Raw genomic sequence first — 21,220 nt, 5'->3', positions numbered from 1 at the left:
CACTTTCCCATAGAAAGTAATGCAAAACAGATTAATCCGTTCCAGACTTTTAAAAACAACTCCTAAAACAGCAATTTAACATGGATTTTACTATCTAAGGAGACCATTGATCCATAAAATGAAAGCAATAAACAATGTACTGCAGTCTCACAATCAATCAGTAGTTGAAATGGTTTCCGCACAGTCACAGAAACAAAAAGAAAAGCTGCAAAGACGCAAAATACAGTCATACCTCAGGATATGTCCGCTTCGGGTTGTGTCTTTTCAGGTTACGGACGTGCCGAACCCAGAAGTCCCGGAATGGGTTACTTCTGGGTTTGGTGTGTCCGTGATCTGTGTGCATGCGCAGAAGCGCCGCATTGTGTCATGCGCGTGAGCAGATGCAGCTCTTCATGTTGCGGCCTTTTCATGTTGTGAACGGGCCGCCGGAACGGATCCCGTTCGCAACATGAGGTACCAATGTAAATAGCAAAAACAGACAGACCTCAGTGTAACACTCAAAACGGAAGCGTGGCACTCAAAACAGAAGTGTGGCACTCAAATCAGAAGCGTAACACTCAAAACAGAAGGGTAACACTCAAAATGGAGCATGTTCCGAAAAATGTTCACAAACCGGAACACTTACTTCCAGGTTTGCAGTGTTTGGGTTCCAAATTGTTTGAGTACCAAGGCATTTGAGAACCAAGGTACCACTGTACAGTATACCATGTATCTTTGCTGCCCTCTTGCAAAATGGTCAGGGCCATTTATAAGCATTGCCAGCTACATAGGCCGTGTGCCCCCTTCTGCTTAGACAGCTGCCTGGCAGTGCACCAATCTGTAGGTTGCAAAGTCCAAAGCTCCAAAGTGCTTTTAAGTGGTGTGTGTGAATTAGCACCACCACTTAGTATCATAACTGCTTATTCCGGGCTTGCAGGCTGTGCTAGAGATTAATCTTGCTGTTATAAGAAAAACTGCTCCCTTTCCCTTATGGGGTATCCCGGAGCCCGTACAGAGTCCCTAAGTCCTTATCGGTAGGAGAAAATAACAGAGGCCAACCAGAGTACAGTATATTGAAAAGCAAAGCAGCTAGTAAGCCTCATCTTTATTAACTGTTGCAACAGGGTCTCCACTCCCCACATGCAGGAGGGAGGAGAACCCTGAACAATGGTGCGCAAACCCTTATACTACTAGACTTTTGATATTGCCCACCCTGTAGCCCAAGACCACCACCCCAAAGCATCATACATACATCACAGAAGATGGCGGTCTACAGCTGAAATCCTGCCTGCCACGATACCTGACAATGGTCACTGATTGCATTACCTGGGCAGCCTGGCCATTCTTTTGTGATGGTTAATACGTGCAGGTCACGGGCTCACGCTATCCATACACAAATACGCCCTTAAGACAAGATTTGCAAAAGCAAAAAGACGATGGGAAAGCTTTCCCCATTTGCCTCCCTTACTGCAGAGGAATATTTGAGGTCATTGGGAGAGTCAAAATGGCTTCAGGATTGCTCTCCCATGCTATTTCAGACACATGGTTCATATAAGATATGTATGCATTCATGAATATTTATTCTATATCTGAGTCTTGAAAATTCTTATAACATTGCTTTGGTCAATTCCCAATGCAGGAAGAGCTGCAACTCAGCTTTGCATGCAGAAAGTCCTGGGTTCAATCGTCAACATCCTGGCGTGGGAGAACTTGTGGATTTGCTGGGCTGTGACTCTCACGATCCCTGGCTATGGCTTATATTCCCCATTCCTGCCCTAGAGGAGTACAGTAGGGATGCGCCAGAGGTGGGGAAATTGTGGGGTCCCTTCCAGCTCTACAATTCTATGCATAAGCAATTGTTAGAATTGGGGAAAAGGACATTTGAAAGGTATCAATTTGAAACCGTACTGGACTGTTTAAGCTTTTGCAAATGTGCTAGCAGTTTTATCGCTGCACCGCTAGCAATAAAAGTGAACAAAAGCTTCCAGCCCTCATTGTTTTCCGGGCGCATATGATGCTCTGGGTAGCAGGCAGTTGGAATCTGGATTTCTGGCAGTTGGATTGTTTCGTTTTAATGTAATTTCTTATATTTCTATGCCGCTTTTCACTCACGTGAGTCGCAATGCGGCTCACATACAACAAATGCCAATAACGTAATAGAACATCACAATAACAGCATAAATTGTATAACACAATGAACAAATCATCCATAAAACGATAGCAGGATCTGTCCTTCAGATTGTGCTCACAATGAACAGGCCCCTTAGCAAACTACAGTTCCCGGGATTCTTGGGGGGGGGGGAGAGACATGTGTGCCGAATGTGCCTATTTTCATACCACCCACACTGTACCCAGATTCAAATCACATAGCTTCTCCCCAAAGAATTCTGGGAACTGTAGTTTGCTAAGGATGGTTGCAGGGCCTGTCCGAAGCAGCTGTCTTGGGTAGCGCAATCCCATGGGGGCGTCAGGCAGCGAAACAATATGTTTGGAATTGTAACTCTGTCAGGGGCAAACTACAATATCCCAGGATTATTATTGGGAAGACATGCGCTTTAAATGCATTGGTGTGGTTGTGGCCTAATGTCCTGTTGTCCAGCACAGAGTCTTCTTGAATTAGCCAATTACATTTCAGTGACTGGTTATGGCTTTTTATTTTATTCCTCACAAAACACATGATCAACCCCTGGGGTATTTTAGGCTGTGATTAAATACCCTTGGTATGGTTTTCATTTTCTGTTTTGCGTCAACCGTTTCTTTCCAAAATGGCATTTTATGGGTATCTTCGTTTTTTAAGTGTTGTTTTTTTTATTATATGCTGTGCATCACCCATATATAGATTTTTTATTTTTATTTTAATGATTCAACTATCATAAAGCATTCTTTTAATGGTTTATTTACTTAAGTGTTTCAAAGTATGCTTTAATCTGCTTTGTTTAGTCAGAAAAGCTGGCAGGAAACACTTGCATGGTGTGGTGCTTGTGGATGGGAACGCAAGGCAATCTCAGGAAATCGTTTGCTAGGCGAGAGCTTGCATAACGAGTCCATGACTGCCATTGATTCCTATGGAGAAATTTCTAATGTGTTCCTGACCTCGGAATTTTGACTCAAAAATGAAAAAACAAAAACAAAACCCAAAACAAAACAAAACAAAACACAACCACCCCAGGAAAAAACCCTCTGAAACCTTGCAACAGGTCCAGCTGTTTAGATATTTGAATCTGCATAGTGTACTGTATAAGCGAAGTTCGGGTACGGATTCCTCATGTTTGGATTAGTGAATTTTCTCGCAATGAGCATTTGGATGGAAGAACCTGCCTGTGTATCTGTGTGTGTACATATAGAATCACAGGATCATAGAGCTGGAAGGGGCCTCCAGAGCCATCTAGTCCATAAAAAGCATATGAGCGTGTGTGTGTAAACACATAAATGGATATAAGTAAAAATTATATATATATATATATATATATATATATATATATATATATATATATATGTATGCTTTATATATATTTATGAATAATATATATATCCATATATATAATAAATACACACACACACACACACAAAATATGTATGACAGTGCCTTTTTCCCCTCAAAAAATTGTTTAGGAGTATTCTCATTTTCATATTGAAATACTGCCCCTCAATGAGGCCAAACTTAAAAAAATCTGTGGGGTGTGTGTATGTATGTGTGTGTGTATATGTATGTGTGTGTATATATATATATATCGAAATATTTTATACACACGTACACATATATCCAAAAAGAAAAAGGCAGAAGCTGTGAGGAAAATCTGGAGGCGCCATTTCCCCTCAGAGGGCCAGCAAAGCCCCTCCCCCCAGGTGTGGTTTGTTTTTTTGAACCCTCATCCCTGAAACCCCGCCAAAAAAACAAAAAACCTCAGAGCGAAACCCCAACCGCCAACCATGACATCCCGCCTCCCTCCCTCTCTCACTGGCCCGCACCCTTCCTTTCCCCCGGCTTTCATTGGCTGCGGCGGTGTGCGAGGGGCGCCGCTGAGGCCCGCCTCCGAAGGCGGGCTGCCTGTCTTGCCTCTTGATAAGCGCAGACGGCTGCCTGTCTCTCTATCTCTCTCCCTCTCTCTTTTTTTTTATTTAGGCTCCTCCCTTTCCTCGCCCGCCTCCCCCGCCCGCCCCTCTCAGAGCGGACCCCGCCCTCCGCCTGCCTCGGTGCCTGTCAGGGGAGAGGGAGTCGGCCCGGCTTTGGCCTGGCCTAGTCCGGCCCCTTCCTCCTCCTCCTCCTCCTCCTCCGCCCGCCTTCCGCGAGCGGGACGGAAACCGGGGAGGAACCCGCCGAGGGCGCGAGGGAGAAGAAGGAGAAGAAGAAGAAGCGAGCGGGAGCGGCGTCGCCATGGGAACCCGCGACGACGAGTACGACTATCTATTCAAAGGTGAGAGGAGCGGGGGAAGGAGTGGATGACGATAGTGCGGGGGGGGGCGCCTGGCAGGGAGTGGGGCGGAGAAGCCCCGCCCCTACCCGGAGGAGGAGGGGCTTGCCCCCGTGTTCGAAGAGGGAGGAGCTTGCCCCGGGTTCCAAAGGGGAGCGGTTAGCCCAGGGTTCAAAGGGGTGGAGTTTGCATCTTCGAAGCAGGGGGAGGGGCTCGGGGGGCTCCGAGGTGTATTGGTGTTTTTTTCCAAGGAGGGAGGGGGCACTTACCAAAGGAAGCTGCTTGGTTGATTGATTTATAAGCCGCCTTCCCGTACCGTTGTTAGCTGTGCCCAAAGCGGATTACAACAAACATCATCTGCTTATCAAAATGCAAAACAGGTGTGGGGGAGGGGCTGTTTACAAGAAGTCCCAAAGGGGGCAGAAATCAACAACTCAGTAAATGTGAAACAAATTCACCATCGCTACCAAAACAACAACAGTGTTCTGTTTTTGGACTACAACTCCCATCATTCCTAGCTAGCAAGACCAGTGGTCAGGGATGATTGGAATTGTAGGCTGAAAGAAACAGCAGGAGACCCAATTTTGGGAAACACTGGTCTAGACTCAAATGCATAGTACATAGCAGGGAAAAGTTGTTGGACTCCAACTCCCAGCAGCTCCTGGGCCCATCCAACTGCCCAGTGGTGATGGGAGTTGCAGTTTATCCCAAATCTGGAGGGCTGAACGACTTCCCACCACCACAGAGAATGGAGTGGGGAACAACCCCAACAGTTGCACCTACTCCTCCCGCCCCCAAGACAGATTGCAACCATGGCCCGGTTCCCATTGGATGGTGTTCAAATTACAAGTTTTTATCTTTCTTAGGGTTGCTCAGTTGAGATTGATGGGCCTAACATGGTGCATTTTCATTGATTGAAATGGATCTGCTCGAGTTTTGTTTTTTTAAAAAAAAGAGTTTTGTGGCACCTTAGGAGGCTGATTAGAGTGCTACCTCGGGTTAAGAACTTAATTCGTTCTGGAGGTTCGTTCTTAACCTGAAACTCTTCTTAACCTGAGATACCACTTTAGCTAATGGGGACTCCTGCTGCCACCGCCCTGCCGCCGCACGATTTCTGTTCTCATCCTGAAGCAAAGTTCATAACCCGAGGTACTATTTCTGGGTTAGTGGAGTCTGTAACCTGAAGCATCTGTAACCCGAGGTACCACTGTAGTAAGAAAAGTTGTGGGAGGAGGGCTGGTCTAGTGTATGAAAGGGCTATTGCGGGAAGGAGGGAATTGTTTGCCTCCCCTTACTTTGAAGGGGAGGGGCACATGTTTGGAATGGTGGTGGAAATCCAGCAGTGCTGGGGCAGGGGGGTTTAGAGGAGGAGGTATGGAGGGGGGGGGCTGGAGGCTGAAGAAAGGCAAGGGAGAGGCCTGGGCAGAGAATATGAGGAGCAGGAGTTGGAACTTGAGAAAGAAATGGGAAGTGAGGGGCTTGGGAGATGGGACTTGGCAGAGACTACCATATGTAGGAGTAGGATGGGGAGATGGAAGTATGAAAAGAAATAGGGAAGAGAGGGCTTGGGATGGTGGCTTTTGAGAAGGGAATAGGGAGAGAGAGGTTGTGCTGACACTTCAGATGGGCTGCAGTCACCCGCTTGCTATAGAAAAATGTGGGGTTGGTTTCTACATCCCAATTCCCCATCAGGTGTCTAAGTGTTCCTGAAGTCCGTGATTGGTCAGAAAAGAATGGATAGAGGCAGGATCCATTGAAAGCAAGGCAGGTCTTTATTTTTCTGTTGCAACAGAGCCCGCACCCCACTACAAGGTGGTGAGGACCCAGAGCAAAGGTGTGCAAGAACCTTTAAAGACACTTGAAATTGCCCAACCCGCTTCACTAAAGACCACCCAAAAAGCATCATTCATATGTCACAGAAAGAGGTGGTCCACAACAGAAATTTGAGTATGGCTTGTCTCCTGTCTGTCAAGATAATGCTTGCTGATTGAATTACCTGGCCAGCCTGGCTATTCCTTTTGAGGTGTTGTTGTTGTTTGTTGTTGTTTAGTCGTTTAGTCGTGTCTGACTTTTCGTGACCCCATGGACCATAGCACGCCAGGCACTCCTGTCTTGCACCGCCTCCCGCAGTTTGGTCAGACTCATGTTGGTAGCTTTGAGAACACTGTCCAACCATCTCATCCTCTGTCGTCCCCTTCTCCTAGTGCCCTCAATCTTTCCCAACATCAGGGTCTTTTCCAGGTAGTCTTCTCTTCTCATGATGTGGCCAAAGTATTGGAGCCTCAGCTTCACGATCTGTCCTTCCAGTGAGCACTCAGGGCTGATTTCCTTCAGAATTGATAGGTTTGATCTTCTTGCAGTCCATGGGACTCTCAAGAGTCTCCTCCAGCACCACAATTCAAACGCATCAATTCTTTGAGGTGGTAGATCCCTTAGTTCTCTAATCCAGGTCACAGGCCTACCCTATTCATGCACAAAATATGCCCTTAAGATAGGATTTGTAAGTGAAAAGAACTACTGTACTGGGAAGGGTTTCTCAAATATATTGCCTTCTGGGGAGGAAATATTTAGAGTCATTAAGAGAGCCAATATGGCTTTTGGGATTGTACTGTGTGCTAAAATACAGTGCAATTTTCTCAGGGAATATTTCTTAAATTCTGACGGGTTTTCTGTGGAATGTGTGTCTTCTGTGTGTGTGTACTTTAAAATATTGTAACACCCTTATAGCATCCTGGAGGATCTGTAAAGCTGTAAAGGTAAAGGTACATCTGACCGTTAGGTCCAGTCACGGACGACTCTGGGGTTGCGCGCTCATGTCGCTCTATATGCCGAGGGAGCCGGTGTTTGTCCGCGAACAGCTTCCATGTCATGTGGCCAGCATGACTAAGCCACTTCTGGTGAACCAGAGCAGCACACGTAAACACCGTTTACCTTCCCGCCGGAGCGGTCCCTATTTATCTACTTGCACTTGATGTGCTTTTGAACTCCTAGGTGGGCAGGAGCTGGGACCGAACAATGGGAGCTCAGCCCCATCACGGGGATTTGAACCGCCGACCTTCCGATCGGCAAGCCCTAGGCTCTGTGGTTTAGACCACAGCGCCACCTGCATCCCTGTGTAAAGCTGTAGGAGGTTTTTTTGTTGTTGTTTTGGGAAGTGGAAGGAAGGCTTGGAAATTGGGGACTGTAAACTGAAGGAGGGGGCTGAAAGGACCATTGAAACTGCACATGTGTGTTGAAATGGGTAGGGTTTTGATGTGGATTTCTCTGTTGTTTTCCCTGTTTATTTTACGCCTTTGTGTTCTGCGGGACCCCAAGGTAGTTTCCAGCAATAAGTGTTGTGGTTGGAGATGCGCTTGTTGCATATGCATATCCACACCTTTCTAGGGAGCATGGGAGTCTGGGGTAGGGGGGTGACTGAAAGCAAGAAGGCCTGAGGGGATGCGTTAGCAACTGGCAGGGTGCTGGCAACTGGTGGGGCTGGGTCTTACAGAGAAGAAAAGTGGGGTGGGAGTGAGGAGCAGGTGGTGGTCGGTGGGCTGGATTTGCAGTGCAGCTTTAAGGCTTATGGACAAGCTAAACAAGAAGAGAAGGGGCTTAGTGATGTTGTGGTATTTAGAGCTAAAAGGCGCATCAGCGTGTGTTCAGGGCTGGGGGTGCTCTAGTGGAAGATGCAGATGCTATTGCCCAAACAGATTTAGGTCTTGAGGCAGTGCAGTGTGGTATTGGCAGATGGATGGGCTGGGGCGGATTGGTTCACTGAGAGGGAAAGAAAGAATCAGCATAAACATGATAGAGAGTGTTTAGGGACTGGTTTGTGTGGTGTACTGGGTGGCTTTAAATATTTTCACTTTATCCTAATGGCTCAGGGGAGGTTATCACTGAACAACATGGAGAGTTTCCAGTCCTGCAGATCTAAATTCAGTCTAGATCACTCACCAACTCTCTTAGTTTAACCAAAGAGACTAACTCCGTCTTCTGTAATTGATTCATATTTTCCTAGTCCTCTCTATTGCAGTGTCCGCACACCCACCTCAGGTGCAGTTGTTGCATATAGACATTTTTGTTTTGCTCCGGGTGTCTCCTTTGGGCTCTGTCTGGATCAATATCCGGCAACTTGTGTTGGAATTGCAAAAGCAACACTTGTGTGCTGTTTACAGTAGTGTTTAGCTGTGTATCAGATGCCTCTGTTTTTTAGTTCAGCCGTCCTAAAAAAAAATAATGATCTGGCAGTAGAGAACTGGGGTCAGTGAATGGGTGATTGGGAGGGAAGAGAAAGAGCAGCAGGATCGAGCTGGCAGCCCTGGGCAACAGAGATTGTCCAATCAGCAGTTTAGCAGTAATTGGTGTCATTAACCTGAGAGCAACTGACATCTGTGACCTAAGAATCAATCAGTTTTGGGATGTTTGGCGGTTGCCATGAAAGTGGTACATAAGCTGCGGAAAGGTTACGGAACGGTGATGCAGTCCGGTCCCAACAATGCCATGTTTGTTGCTTGCTCCTTAGAGTTTTGGTGTGCTTTTTAAAAAGCCGAAGAGTCACTGCAAAACCCAGTTACTTCTTCGGGGAGGAAAAAAATCTCTGCGATGCAGTTCCTGCAGTTAGCATTAAACCTAGGTTTCTAAACCCTATCAAACATGTTTGCCAAGTCATTCTTGCCTGTAAAATGAGTGTAATGGTGGCCAATAGCAAAGTAAAAAAAGGTAAAGCAGTTCATAGAGTAAGTGATGTATCTGCATATAATTAGGTTGCTGACATAAAGTTACACACACCTGTGCTTCTTGGAAGTAAACAAACCTTCCACAGGTAAGAATTGCTGGGCTGTGGCTAGAAGGCAATGTTCTAGTCTGATTTCCTTAGCCAAAGGCAGGGTCTTTCAAATAATGCCTTATGGATTAACCCCACCACATACAGAGTCTCTGTGCATATTACTGTGGACCAAGGTGTTTGTACAAGTTAGATCAAGGTGTAATAGATCAAAGGGTAAGGTGAGAGTAGAACCAAAGTCTGGGGCCTTCGTAAATATACTACTTGCCAGTCCTGCTGGTAAATTCCCCAATCCAAATATTATATCAGGGTTTCCTTTGTTTTCCTTGCCCACACACTAGTTTCCGGTGGTGGTGGGAGGGGCAAACTTTTGATATGAGGGGCTATTTTAGACGAGCAGCTCACCGCATGAAAGAGAGGTGTAATGAAGGAATAACGGCTTATTATGTTGCATCTCAAGCCCTTTGTTGCACAATCTCCCCATTCTATTCCATATCGCTATCCAGCCAGAGCCAATTTGAATGTAAAGGCCTTGCTTGCTTCTGAAAGGCACCTCGTGTGCTCATAAGAACAGTCCTACTTTGTCAGATCAAAGGTCCATCTAGTTCAGCAGTTCTCTTCTTGCAGTTGTTACCGTATATGCCTCCCCTGGGAAGTCCACAAACGGGGCATGAGGGCAATCACCTTCTCCTGCTTTTGCTGAAATTCAGAGGCATGTCACTTTTGATCCTGGGGGGGATTGTGCACCCATCTGGGCAAGCATAGAGTCTCCACCCCTCCCCCTCCACAGATTTGTCTGATCCCCTTGTGGGATCTTGTGGAAGCCAGTTCAGAGTTTAACCATGTGACTTTTGTGAATCTCTTCTTCATTAGGTTGGGTTGTTTTTATGAGAGGGAGACAAACCTCTGCCTATCCACTTTCTCCACACACACTGCATAATTTTGTGCACCTCTCTCATATCCCCCTCCCCTTCATCTGTTTTTAAATGGAAACAAAGACCAAAAGACCAACTCCTGTGACTCAGCCTTTTGGTTGACCTTTTTGCACAATTGTCCCTCTCCCGGCATCCTCCTGCTTGTTGGCCCTGTTGATTCTGATGTGGGAGGAACAATGCCCATGTACAAAGGAAGACTTCTCTTTGAATGGTTTGAACCAGTTTTGCCAAGTGAATTCATGGTGCACTGTTGTGTGACCTCCCTCCCTCCAACCTGCCCCCTTGGCTGCCCTGATGCATTCAATGCCTGATGAGGAGCTGTGCTTAACTTCAGGGAGTATTGGAGGAAGCCGATCAGTAGCTTCACCTACAGGTGTCCAGCAAGAGCATCTTTGAGGGCCCAGGCTGGGCTTTGGGAGATAGGGAGGAAAGGGGCTGCTGCAGCAGCTTTTCCAGGAAACACTTGGAAGAAACCAAAGCAGGAAATGGTGGGGATGGATGTTGGTTTGGGCAGTGTGAGGAGAAGTGTGATGCAAATGGCTGGAAGAGAGGTACTCAGCAGTAGAAATGATAGGAACAGGAACTGAGTGGCCCCTGCGAGAAGCTGAAAGTTTTGGGGGCAGCTCTTGGCTCTGGGGTTGTCATTAGTCTGCACCATGCGTCACTCCAGACTGCCCTGTGAGGTCACATCCAGGTTCTGCTGAGAAGCCCTGGCTCGGTTGTGGGTTGCTGGCCACATACAGGGCTGTTTGTAGGGGAACAGTTAAGGCTAGAAGCGCCAGCTTGCGAGGGCGATGTTACACGAGTGAGCATCGCACCTTGCTCCCTGAGCTGGGCACAAGCTTCCTGGGCTTTGGGAAGGAGGTGCCAAGGGAACATTTAGGGAACTAGCTGGGTCCCCCCCAGTCCACTGACCACATACCACTGGTTTTGTAGTGCTTTTGGGGGGGTTACTCAAGGGAACACAGTACCAGCACCTTTCCCCCCCCCATGTTAAAAGTGTGGCATTTACTGTAACAACTTCATGGTGAGTACTGGCACCGTGGGGGGGGGAGCACTGGCCGTTTACTGTGGGGAGAGAGCACCATTCTCTGCAATACTTTGCCTTGCCTACCATCACCCTGCCCTGTGTTTATAAATGCCAGCATGACGAATGAATGCTGACAGCACTGTATTGTCTTTTCTCTTTCTTCCCTCCCCAGTTGTGCTGATTGGAGACTCCGGGGTGGGGAAGAGCAATCTCCTATCCCGCTTCACACGCAATGAGTTCAACCTGGAGAGCAAAAGCACTATCGGTGTGGAGTTTGCTACCAGAAGCATCCAGGTGGATGGCAAGACGATAAAGGCACAGATCTGGGACACGGCCGGCCAGGAGCGATATCGTGCTATCACCTCCGCGTAAGCCTCAAAAGCTGCTCTGATTCATGGATTGATTATTTGATATATTTTAAAAATACAGTGGTACATTGGTTCTCAAGCGTCTTGGTACTCAAACAACTCAAACCCAAACATTGCAAACCTGGAAGCAAGTGTTCCGGTTTGAGAACTTTTTTTCGGAAGCTGAACGTGCTCCGTTTTGAGTGTTATGCTTCTGATTTGAATGTTACTCTTCAGATTTGAGTGCCACACTTCAGTTTTGAGTTTTACACTGGCAATTTGAGTGTTACACTTCTGTTTGAGTGCCACACTTCTGTTTTGAGTGTTACACTGTGGTCTGTCTGTTTTTGCTATTTATTTTGCGCTTTTGTGGCTTTTTTGTTTCGTTTTTGTGACTGACAGCTACTGATTGGTTATGTGACTGCAGTACATTGTTTATTGCTTTCATTTTATGGATCAATGGTCTTGTTAGATAGTAAAATTCATGTTAAATTGCTGTTTTAGGGGTTTTTAAAAGTCTGGAATGTATTAATTTGTTTTGCATTACTTTCTATGGGAAAGCACGTCTTGGTTTTGGAATGCTTTGGTTTTGGAATGGACTTCTGGAACGGATTAAGTTTGAGAACCAAGGTACCACTGTATCTCTAAGTGGTGTACAAAAAACTGAAGCAGCAACAGACAACTTAAACAAAACATTACAAAAAAACCCACACAGTTACATGTAAAAATGTTACATTGATGTAAAGTTACTAATATCTATAAATCAATACAGTCATACTTCGGGTTACAGACGCTTCACGTTGCGTCTTTTCGGGTTGCGCACCGCATGAACACGGAAGTACCCGAACGGGTTACTTCTGGGTTTCGGCGCATGCTCAGAAGCACAAAATTGCGCTTTGCGCAGAAGTACCGAATCACGACCCGCACATGTGCAGACGCGGTGCTGCAGGTTGTGAACGCTGCGGGTTGCAAATGTGCCTCCCTCACGGATCATGTTCGCAACCTGAGTGTCCACTGTATCAGTCCATTTTCCTCATGACACACCCTCCCTCTCAGCCTCCGGGTTCTCGCCCAGGGTCCAGGCAAACTCTCACCCACAAAAGATTTGTAACAAAAAGAGTTCCCAGAAAGAGCGAACATCACCTTAGTCTCTCTCTTTAGACTTGTTTTTTATGGACAGGCCCAAGGCACTTCCTCAGGCTGCCCGCAGCTGTGTCCCATTCAGCTGCCCTCTCCACACACAGTACAGCAGGTTTGTTGAGTTTCCCAGGGGGTTCTAAGGATGAGACGAGGGGCCCTTTCCACTCACAGCGATTGATTTCTAGAGGGTTATCAAGTGTCTTCTGAGACTGTTGCAAAGCGTGCTGGACTCCGTAGACCTCTGTCTTATTCAGCCCATTGCTTATGCAAGAGCATGTGCTTGGGATCACTGAATGCAAATTAGCCAACTCTCACATCCTGGCTATGCAATCTTCTTCTGAAATTTGATTTCTTAAAAGTGACTTGCTGGCAGTCTGGGTTTGTGAGTGTGTGTGTTGAGGGGGCAAACAGCAAATTGGCTCATTCCAGGATAAAGGAATTCAGGCTGAGGTGGCGGAAGATTGTGAATTGTGTCATAGGCCTGAATTGAGTCAGTGCTCAGATAGGCTTCTCTCCTGGACCAGGTCCTCGCAGTGAGCTTCTGATTCAGCTTGCCTGACCTAATATCCCCCCTATCCTTTGTTCATTTGAGTGGCAGAGAAACCTAAACCTGCCCTCTCAGACTCCTTCACATTTGCTCATGAATTTTTCAGAGAAGCTAATGTTTGTTTCAACATCCCATGACACGGGAAGCTGCTATATACAGAGTCTGACCACCGGTCCATTAGTTCAATATTGTATACACTGATTGGCAGTTGTTCTGTGCAGGGTTTTAGAGAGAAGGGCCCCAGGCATAGGCAAACTCGGCCCTCCAAATGTTTTGGGACTACAACTCCCATCTTCCCTGATCACTGGTCCTGTTAACTAGGGATGACAGGATTTGTAGTCCCAAAACACCTGGAGGGCCGGGTTTGCCTATGCATGGAGAAGGCTTTCACAGCCCTCCTCAGAGATGCCTCTGGGGGATTGAACCGGGGATCTCCTGCAGAGCATGCAATGAAGCCCTTGCCTGGTAGCTCTTGGCAACAAATAATTGCATGCAGGAAAGTGAGTGAGCCAACAGAGAGGACGTGCCTGTCTCTCCTGTACCTAGCACTGACATTAAATGGGGTACGGGGGAGAAGCCCCTTCATCTGCCCCCAGCATAGAAATGCAGGGGGATCTCCATCCCTCCTTCTCCACCCCAACAGGCTCCTAGGAATTTTCACAGGCTAAAAGCTTTTTTTTGTGCCCTCCCATAGCTTGAGTAGCAGCTGAGATCATTATGCAGACATAGGTGGCATAGATAGGGTTGCTGCGCAGAGCTCCTGGAAAGAGCACTGACTTTAATATCCTTTCACTTCAACCTTAAATGCATGATCTTGGAGGTAATCGGGGAAGGGGGTGCTTTTGTGAAGTTTGTGTGTGCAAGATGTAGGGTTTTTTAAAAAAACAAAACAGAAAGGTGCAAATAAACAACTGCTCAATTGCTGCTTTAAAAAAATCCATTAAGCAGTTGAATAAACATGAAGTATCATAATAAATTTACTTAATTTAATACCCAGTGTTAGTTTCTTTTAAAAGCAAAATTTGTTTGCTTACTTGCGTGAGTTGCTGTTCTGATGCCCTTTATCCTCCTCACAGGGGTCCAGCAGCAAAGTGTTAATTATTCTGAACTTTACACTGTCCTTTGTACACAGGATGGAAGATAAACCTGGCTTATACTTGCATAATTTTGGTGATCTGTAACTTAACGGGCTGAGTTCTGCAAACATATGTGGGCCTGTTGCAAATCCTGAAAATCTTGCCATTCATTTTTGTTTGCATGGGCAGCTTGTGTCTAGTTATCCTCTAGTCTGGTGGAACTCTGCCTGATCCGTCTCCTATGTGACTGCCCTTCAGATAAGACCACTATCGTGCCCCTGTCTTCAATTTCCCCATATAAACATAATCCGCTTTTCCATCCAGTTTGTCAGTGTCTTTCAGCAACCTCTGTGTCCAGAGACTCTTCTGCAGGCTGAGTAACACCTGTCTAAATAACTTTTTCAGCTATTACCGTGGTGCCGTTGGAGCACTCCTGGTTTACGACATCGCAAAACACTTGACATACGAGAACGTGGAGCGTTGGCTGAAGGAGCTCCGGGATCATGCAGATAACAACATCGTCATCATGCTGGTGGGCAACAAGAGCGATCTGCGTCACCTGAGGGCTGTGCCTACAGACGAGGCCCGCGCTTTTGCAGGTTGGGTTGTTACAAACTCTGGATGTTGATGCTCTTTAGCTGCCTGGCTCTTGTGGCAGCATTGGCTATGCTCCCTTTTAAGTGCCGAGGGAGTTTGCAAATTGGCCACCTGGAAGAGGAAGAAAAACGATGGCACACAAGTTTTTCTGTGGCATAAAGCTTCTGAGAGGTTGTGATTTTATGAAGCAGCAGTGGTGTGTGTGCTTAGTGCAATGAAGTCAGGTCCTTGACTGAAAGAAGGCCCCCAATGTGTTGGACAACAAAGAATCTCGGGTTAAGTGGTTTTTGAAAAGGCTTAGGTAGAGGCAGTGGTGACCATCACAAAAATATTTAATATATAGTTCTTTTTTTAAAAAAATTGCTCAAAGTACATACATTACTTTGGTTACTCTTATAAGAGGCTGTGGGACTCACTGGTTGTAGTATTGGACTTGGTTCAAGGAGACTTGGGCTTTAATGTCTGATCAGCTGTAAAATTCAAATGTGAAATTGGAGTGAGAGTAAACTGACTCACTCTTAATTCACCTCCTAATTTTGATGTGAGGATGAAATTGTATGTGTCTGAGTATGGGGTGGGGAATGCACAAGGGGACACCAAACTCGGAGGAAGGACAACTTAAAACTAGGAATTTTATTTAGTAATAAAGGTAAGCCAGTATTCATCCCCATTTTACAAATTTGGGGATGCAGACAACTGACGCTGGGAAATGAGGTTGCTGAAGGTTTCAAATTAGATCATGACTGGTACTTCTGATTCATAACGTGACACTAAAATATCTGCCTTATTTATGCTAGTTTGCAAATCTGAATTGTTTTCAATATGCACAGCCAAGATTGGCTACTGGGTGCATTACTGAACTGAGGTTAATCTAAAACAAAAGTCGAAGCTTCCGAACTTTTCACTGTGCTGGAATAGGAGATAGGGACCGGCGTAACTGTTCATAGAATTGTAGGATGGGAAGGGACCCCAAGGGTCATTAGCCCAACCCTTTGCAATGCAGGAATCATAGCCTCATAATGTGATTAGGCATGCTAACTAAGCCAACATTTCTCCTAGTCTCCAGAATTCCGTTATCTAATCTGCTTTTGAATTCTTTAAGGGGTGGGAAGAAAAAGAGATTTCTTCCTGTTGCTTGACTCTGAGGAGAGTGCCATCTGTGCATGAAAATAACTGCAGTGATTTCCTCCCCTGCCTTGCAGAAAAAAACAACCTGTCATTCATTGAAACTTCAGCACTCGACTCAACAAATGTAGAAGAAGCCTTCAAGAACATCCTTACTGGTAAGGATTTCCGTTTAGATTATCTTTCCTGATGTGTAAAGTGCATATGGGGCAATGGAAAGGAAACACAGGTCTGGATTTGATCTGTGGTCACTACACAGGTGCCAACCCCCTGTGGTCCTGGGTGCCCGAGCACCCACAAAATTCCCAGTGAAGGCACCAGGCACCCACAAATTTCAGTGCCAGGACTATACACACCGCATGGCACCCACGGCCCCGGGCATTATTGGGTTGTTATTGTTTTTATTTTGATCATGTATTTTATGTTTTTTCTATCGCGATTTTATGGTGTGAACTGCCCTAAAATCTGTGGGTATAGGGCAAGTATACAAATTTAATAATGATGATGATGATGATCATACCACCAGTCTTGCTACTGCAAGTGGAGCAGGGCTAGGGTACCCGTGTGCCCCCCCCCAGGTGCATGTGACTTGGGGCATTCCCTGGAACATGTGAGAATTGCAAAGGTAAGTGGGTCTCAACCTGGTCCGTGACTGACTGGGTGACTGCTTAAAACCCCACATATATGCCACCTTGGGAGGACAGTGGACTACAAATATAAGAAAATGCATAATAAATACAACCATGTGTGCCCTGTGTTACATGTGCTGGCTTACTTGGTGTGGGTCCACAGTCAAGAAAAAGGGAGAAAAGTGGCTTCCACTATGCAAGGGCACACAGTATACAGATTGAATGCCTTTGGCTCTCATCATTTCCTCAGGCTGCTCAGTGCAGAGGGCTGTAGGCAAGACATGCGTTTGGTTATGGACTAAACATAGAAAGTTTTCAAGGTGTGTTCCGTGGAATTCTCTTGCTCCTTAGTAATGGCAAGGAAGCTTGACAGGATCACGGCCCTGCAATGCGCAGCAGCTGGGAATGGCAGTGGGTTGGCAGGGCAAAAGTCCAGGCCACTGAGCCGAGGTTTTGTGTTTTGGGTGACTGGTTTGCAGACATGTAGGACCCAAACGGCTCTTCTTTGGACTCATTGCTGTGGGGAGTGGCTTCTTCCCCCCCATGGGACACATGTGCTTGTTTCTGAGCCCCCCTCTCTGGTCTCCTTTTCCTAGAGATCTACCGCATTGTGTCGCAGAAGCAGATTGCAGACCGGTCCGCCCACGACGAGTCTCCCGGCAACAATGTGGTGGACATCAGTGTGCCCCCCACCACCGACGGACAGAAATCCAACAAACTCCAGTGTTGCCAGAACCTGTGACCTCCCTGGGGCTGCCACCTGCCCCTCCCTTGGCCTGTGCTTCAGAGGGAAAACTCCTGTGCACCTTCTCCTCACAGCAGCTCCATTCAGTGACTCTCTCTCTCTCTCTCTCTCTCTCTCTCTCTCTCTCTCTCTCTCTCTCTCTCTCTCTCACTCTCTCACTCTCTCACTCTCTCACTCTCTCACTCTCTCACTCTCACTCTCACACTCTCACTGCCCTGCCCCTTCCACCTTAGAGGATTCCTCTTAGGGCTTACATTCCCCTTCCTCCAAATCCTTTCGAATGTGATTTATTTTGGGGGTTTTAAATAAGAAGCATATAGCAGACAGGTGGGTTTGTGTGTGGGAAAGAGAGACAGAACATCTACCGGTGGTCAGTTGCCCCGGGACACTTGTTAAACTTCTTTTTGTTTGGTTTTTGTGTGCATGTGTGAGAGCGGGAAGGATGCAGAGGTTGTTGTTGTTCTAATAGAAGAAATAGCTGCACTTGGGGAGCACAGGAGGAGTGTTGCTCTTTGTTTCCTCTCAGGCCATTCTCCAGGCACAAGAGAAATTCTAAACTAAGAAAACACACACTTTGGGCTTGTCGGAAATGGTGGCAGTGGTCTTATCCTTTTTGCGTGAACACGCTGTAAGTCCGTTGAAGATAACCTTTCCCCCGTTGCTTGTTCTTTGTCCTTTCCCTTACTGTTTTAATGCTGAGTTGGCCTGGCTGTAGTTTTCACTGCTTTCTACCCTGGGAAGTCTCTTCTTCTCAATACCTATATATATATAATTTCCAATTCGGTTTGGGAACAATGAAGTATGTCTGTGCGCTGCATTTCCCCCCCCCCCCCAAAAAAAGCTGCAGGCTATATGAAGTGGCTTCTAATAGTGATTTATTTCTGGCTTTATGTTAATCAGTCTAATGTACAACGAAGTGCCAGCCTAATGGCTTTATTAGAGCCTTTTTTTGTGATCTGTAGAAATCACACATCTTCACTTGTACCTGGAATCCTTCTTTCTCAACTGTATCTGAGATTCTATCTCTGCATGCTTTGTGCTCTCTCTCTTTCTCTTTCTCTTCCTCTCTCTCCCAATCCCCACCCGAGCTTTCTCTTCTCCTGATTCCCTGCTCCTTCCGCTCCATGCACAAAAAAAACACACCCTGGTGTGAGTGTGAAGCAATATTTTTCATGCTATGTACATAACTCGCACTGTTAAGGTTATTTGAATGGTTAGTTGTAGACAACCAGATACTTGATAACGCCTCCTTTTTGTAATACTTGAGCATAACCATAGCATCTTGGGGTTTTTTTTTTTTTTTTGGTTATCTCCCGGTGGTTCACTTGCTTTCAGTTCTGACCTCCTTGCACTGCAGACCCCCACCCCCACCCCGCCCCAAATGCTTCTGCCACCTCCCTTCTCTCGTCCTGCTCCCTTGAGGTTTGAAGGTTTCTGTTTTTCTAAACGATTACACTCCACTGGCAGGGCTAAACACCAGCCAAACTTTAAAAAGTTAGCTGGAAAAGCATTTCTCTCCCTGAAACCATCCTGTGCTAGCTTGAGAGGGCTTCATTGGCTGTTGCTTTCCTCACCTTTCGACTGTTCTTGTGCTGTTGGGGTTTTGGGGGTTTCTGAAGCAAGGGCAAATGTTGCATTGAAGGGTGGGGCCCACCAGATAGCTTTGGCAGGCGGAAGAGAGATTATGCTTATTGGCCGTCTTTCAGCAACCATGCAGTGATTGTGAAATATCCTGGATCCTGCCCGGTCCAATAGGTGGAGATGGGTGTTGCCTGCCATTGCTACGGCTTTCCCAATCGGGTTAAAAGCGTTTTAGCACCCAATCTTTAACCCCTTGCATAGATTATCACATGGAACAAGGGTTTTCAGTTGGTTGACCAAGTTAAAGACAACAGCTCTGTCTAGTGGGGAGCTTTTAAACCTTTCATCCACTCGAGAGCACCCCTTCGTGCCCGTGTGAGGGGGAACAAAACTGCTGGCTTGCTGCTGGCTGAGCTCAGACAAAGAGGCGGTCTCTCCCTGGGATTTGTGACCAGTCTTGAGAATGTAACTGCTGAGTCGCAATGTATGAGAGAAACGAAGAGGGCATTCTTGGAAGAGCCCTTATTGCTTCTTTTCGTTTTCTGTGGGTGCAGAATCTTAAAACGATCAAGAGTAGATTCTGGAAGGTGGTTCACTGCTGGATCCAGCCTGTTGGCTATATAGTTTTCCATCCCAGGTGTCAATAATGCTGATCATGGACTGGGGATTGTGTGGCCCGTTGCTTTTGATAAAACTAGTGTGGATCTGAGTTGCTCTGGCCTTCGAGGTCATTTCTATGGAGATGTCTCCTGGGGCAGGCTTCCCCTGCTGCATGAGATGCGTCCAGCTTGCAAAAAAAAGGGGGGGGAGGCTAAGGGCCCTTGCTATTGTCTCAGCACTTCCTCCCTATGTTTCCATCATGAGGTGAGGGATTTGCCCTCGGTGCAAACACAGACGATATTGTGCAGCTTCGGAAGCTACACTGTCACAGATGAGGGAAATTGGCGTTTCTGGTTAAATGTACAATAACCTCACGCCCACCCACGCCTTAAGAGAACAGGCATCCGCAGTGGCTTTTGATAGGACTTCCCAGGTTAAAAATCAAGAGTTACAGTTTAGCCTCTCCCAAAACATGGGTGAGGTGGCCCCCTGATTTCTTGAGAGTTCCTCAAGAATGAAGAGAGAGTTATTCTGTGTGGGATTAAAGTGTTCACATTTATTAGGCACTGAGCTCCAGTTCAAACTGAACTTTGAGCCAGCTTTGGGTTTTGCCTGGAGGGCTTCTTTCCACGTTGGGGAAAAGATCGCAACTGACCCACGCAGGTCATTTGACTGATGGGCTTTCGGAGAGCATCACACTGTGGAGGAACGATTCCAGGATGCTCTAAAGCCAACTGCTTGCCCTCCACTTGTTGCTGAACTGCAGCTCCCTGTCAGCCCCGACGAGCATGGCTCGTCGTACGAGTTGTAGCTCAGCAACATCTGCATGGCCAAAGCTTTCCCACACCTGCTGTAATAGAAGCTATGGGCACCCCTTCATTTTTTAGGGATCTAGAATTGCATTACGTAGTGTTGGGAGAGAAGGGAAGAGGGTGGAAGGAGAACAAGCCAAGCTGCTTGCCAGCGCTTCATGCTCAATTATTTTTAAAAATGACAATTCGGTTGCAGCATGTCTCACTTCCGTGAGCAGCAGGCGGCTTTGAGGACCTCCACTTCTCAATGCACCTCTCTGTCTTCACTTGGGACACTCCCTGCCACAGACACTTTCTTGAGAGACAACCTGCCAACTCTCTGCAGCCTATTGTACTGTCGCTATCATTGGTGGTGGAGCCTCGAGGCCTAGGGAAGTGAAAGCTGATTGAGTGGCCTTCTCCCTCCGTACAGATGACAGAGGCTATAGTCAAACAGTTAAGCAGCCAAGCTGTGTGGAAGGATTGTTTCCCTATTTCTGCATTGTGCTGCTTTCAAAGCTCGCTTGAAGTGGGAGAAAGAGTCTCTCTACACTCTCCTCTCCCTGCTCCTTTTTTCTCTTGTGCGGAGCAATCCTTTCTACTCCAGCATGTCATGGTTTCTCTGAGGGACTAGGGCCAACTGAACTATTAGTGGTGCTCGGCAGCAGGAAACCAAGCCCGTTTGAGATATATGCCAAGGCTCGTAGGGTGGTAAGCAAGACCTCTCTGACAATACTCTTTGGGATGGGGGGAGCACCGTAAAGAGGCCAGTGCAAGTGTATTTTGCTTAGGGAATACAACAAGGGGCACCACCAAAAGTCTTGGAATAGGTGGCAGGATACTGGCAAGAATTCTAGAAAGGTTTCTGAAGCTTGCTTTCACAAGTAAACCCTTTAGATGGCTTTGGGCTATACTCTTTGC

General features: G+C 46.7%; 1 protein-coding gene across 1 annotated transcript; it reads left to right on the top strand.

Annotated features, from left to right (window-relative positions):
* Positions 1 to 4,146: 4,146 nt before the first annotated feature.
* Positions 4,147 to 20,151, top strand: RAB11B (RAB11B, member RAS oncogene family). The gene is made up of 5 exons (XM_035116891.2): positions 4,147 to 4,394; positions 11,294 to 11,489; positions 14,637 to 14,830; positions 16,031 to 16,111; positions 17,179 to 20,151. Exons 1-5 carry the CDS (start codon positions 4,355 to 4,357, stop codon positions 17,322 to 17,324), a joined length of 657 nt encoding a protein of 218 aa, XP_034972782.1. The 5' UTR covers positions 4,147 to 4,354; the 3' UTR covers positions 17,325 to 20,151.
* Positions 20,152 to 21,220: the final 1,069 nt, after the last annotated feature.

This window comes from Zootoca vivipara, chromosome 6, assembly GCF_963506605.1.
Source record: "Zootoca vivipara chromosome 6, rZooViv1.1, whole genome shotgun sequence".
Classification (NCBI taxonomy): Eukaryota; Metazoa; Chordata; class Lepidosauria; order Squamata; family Lacertidae; genus Zootoca; species Zootoca vivipara.
Note: the sequence above shows the minus strand (reverse complement) of the source record. Positions and strands in the feature narration are given on the sequence as shown.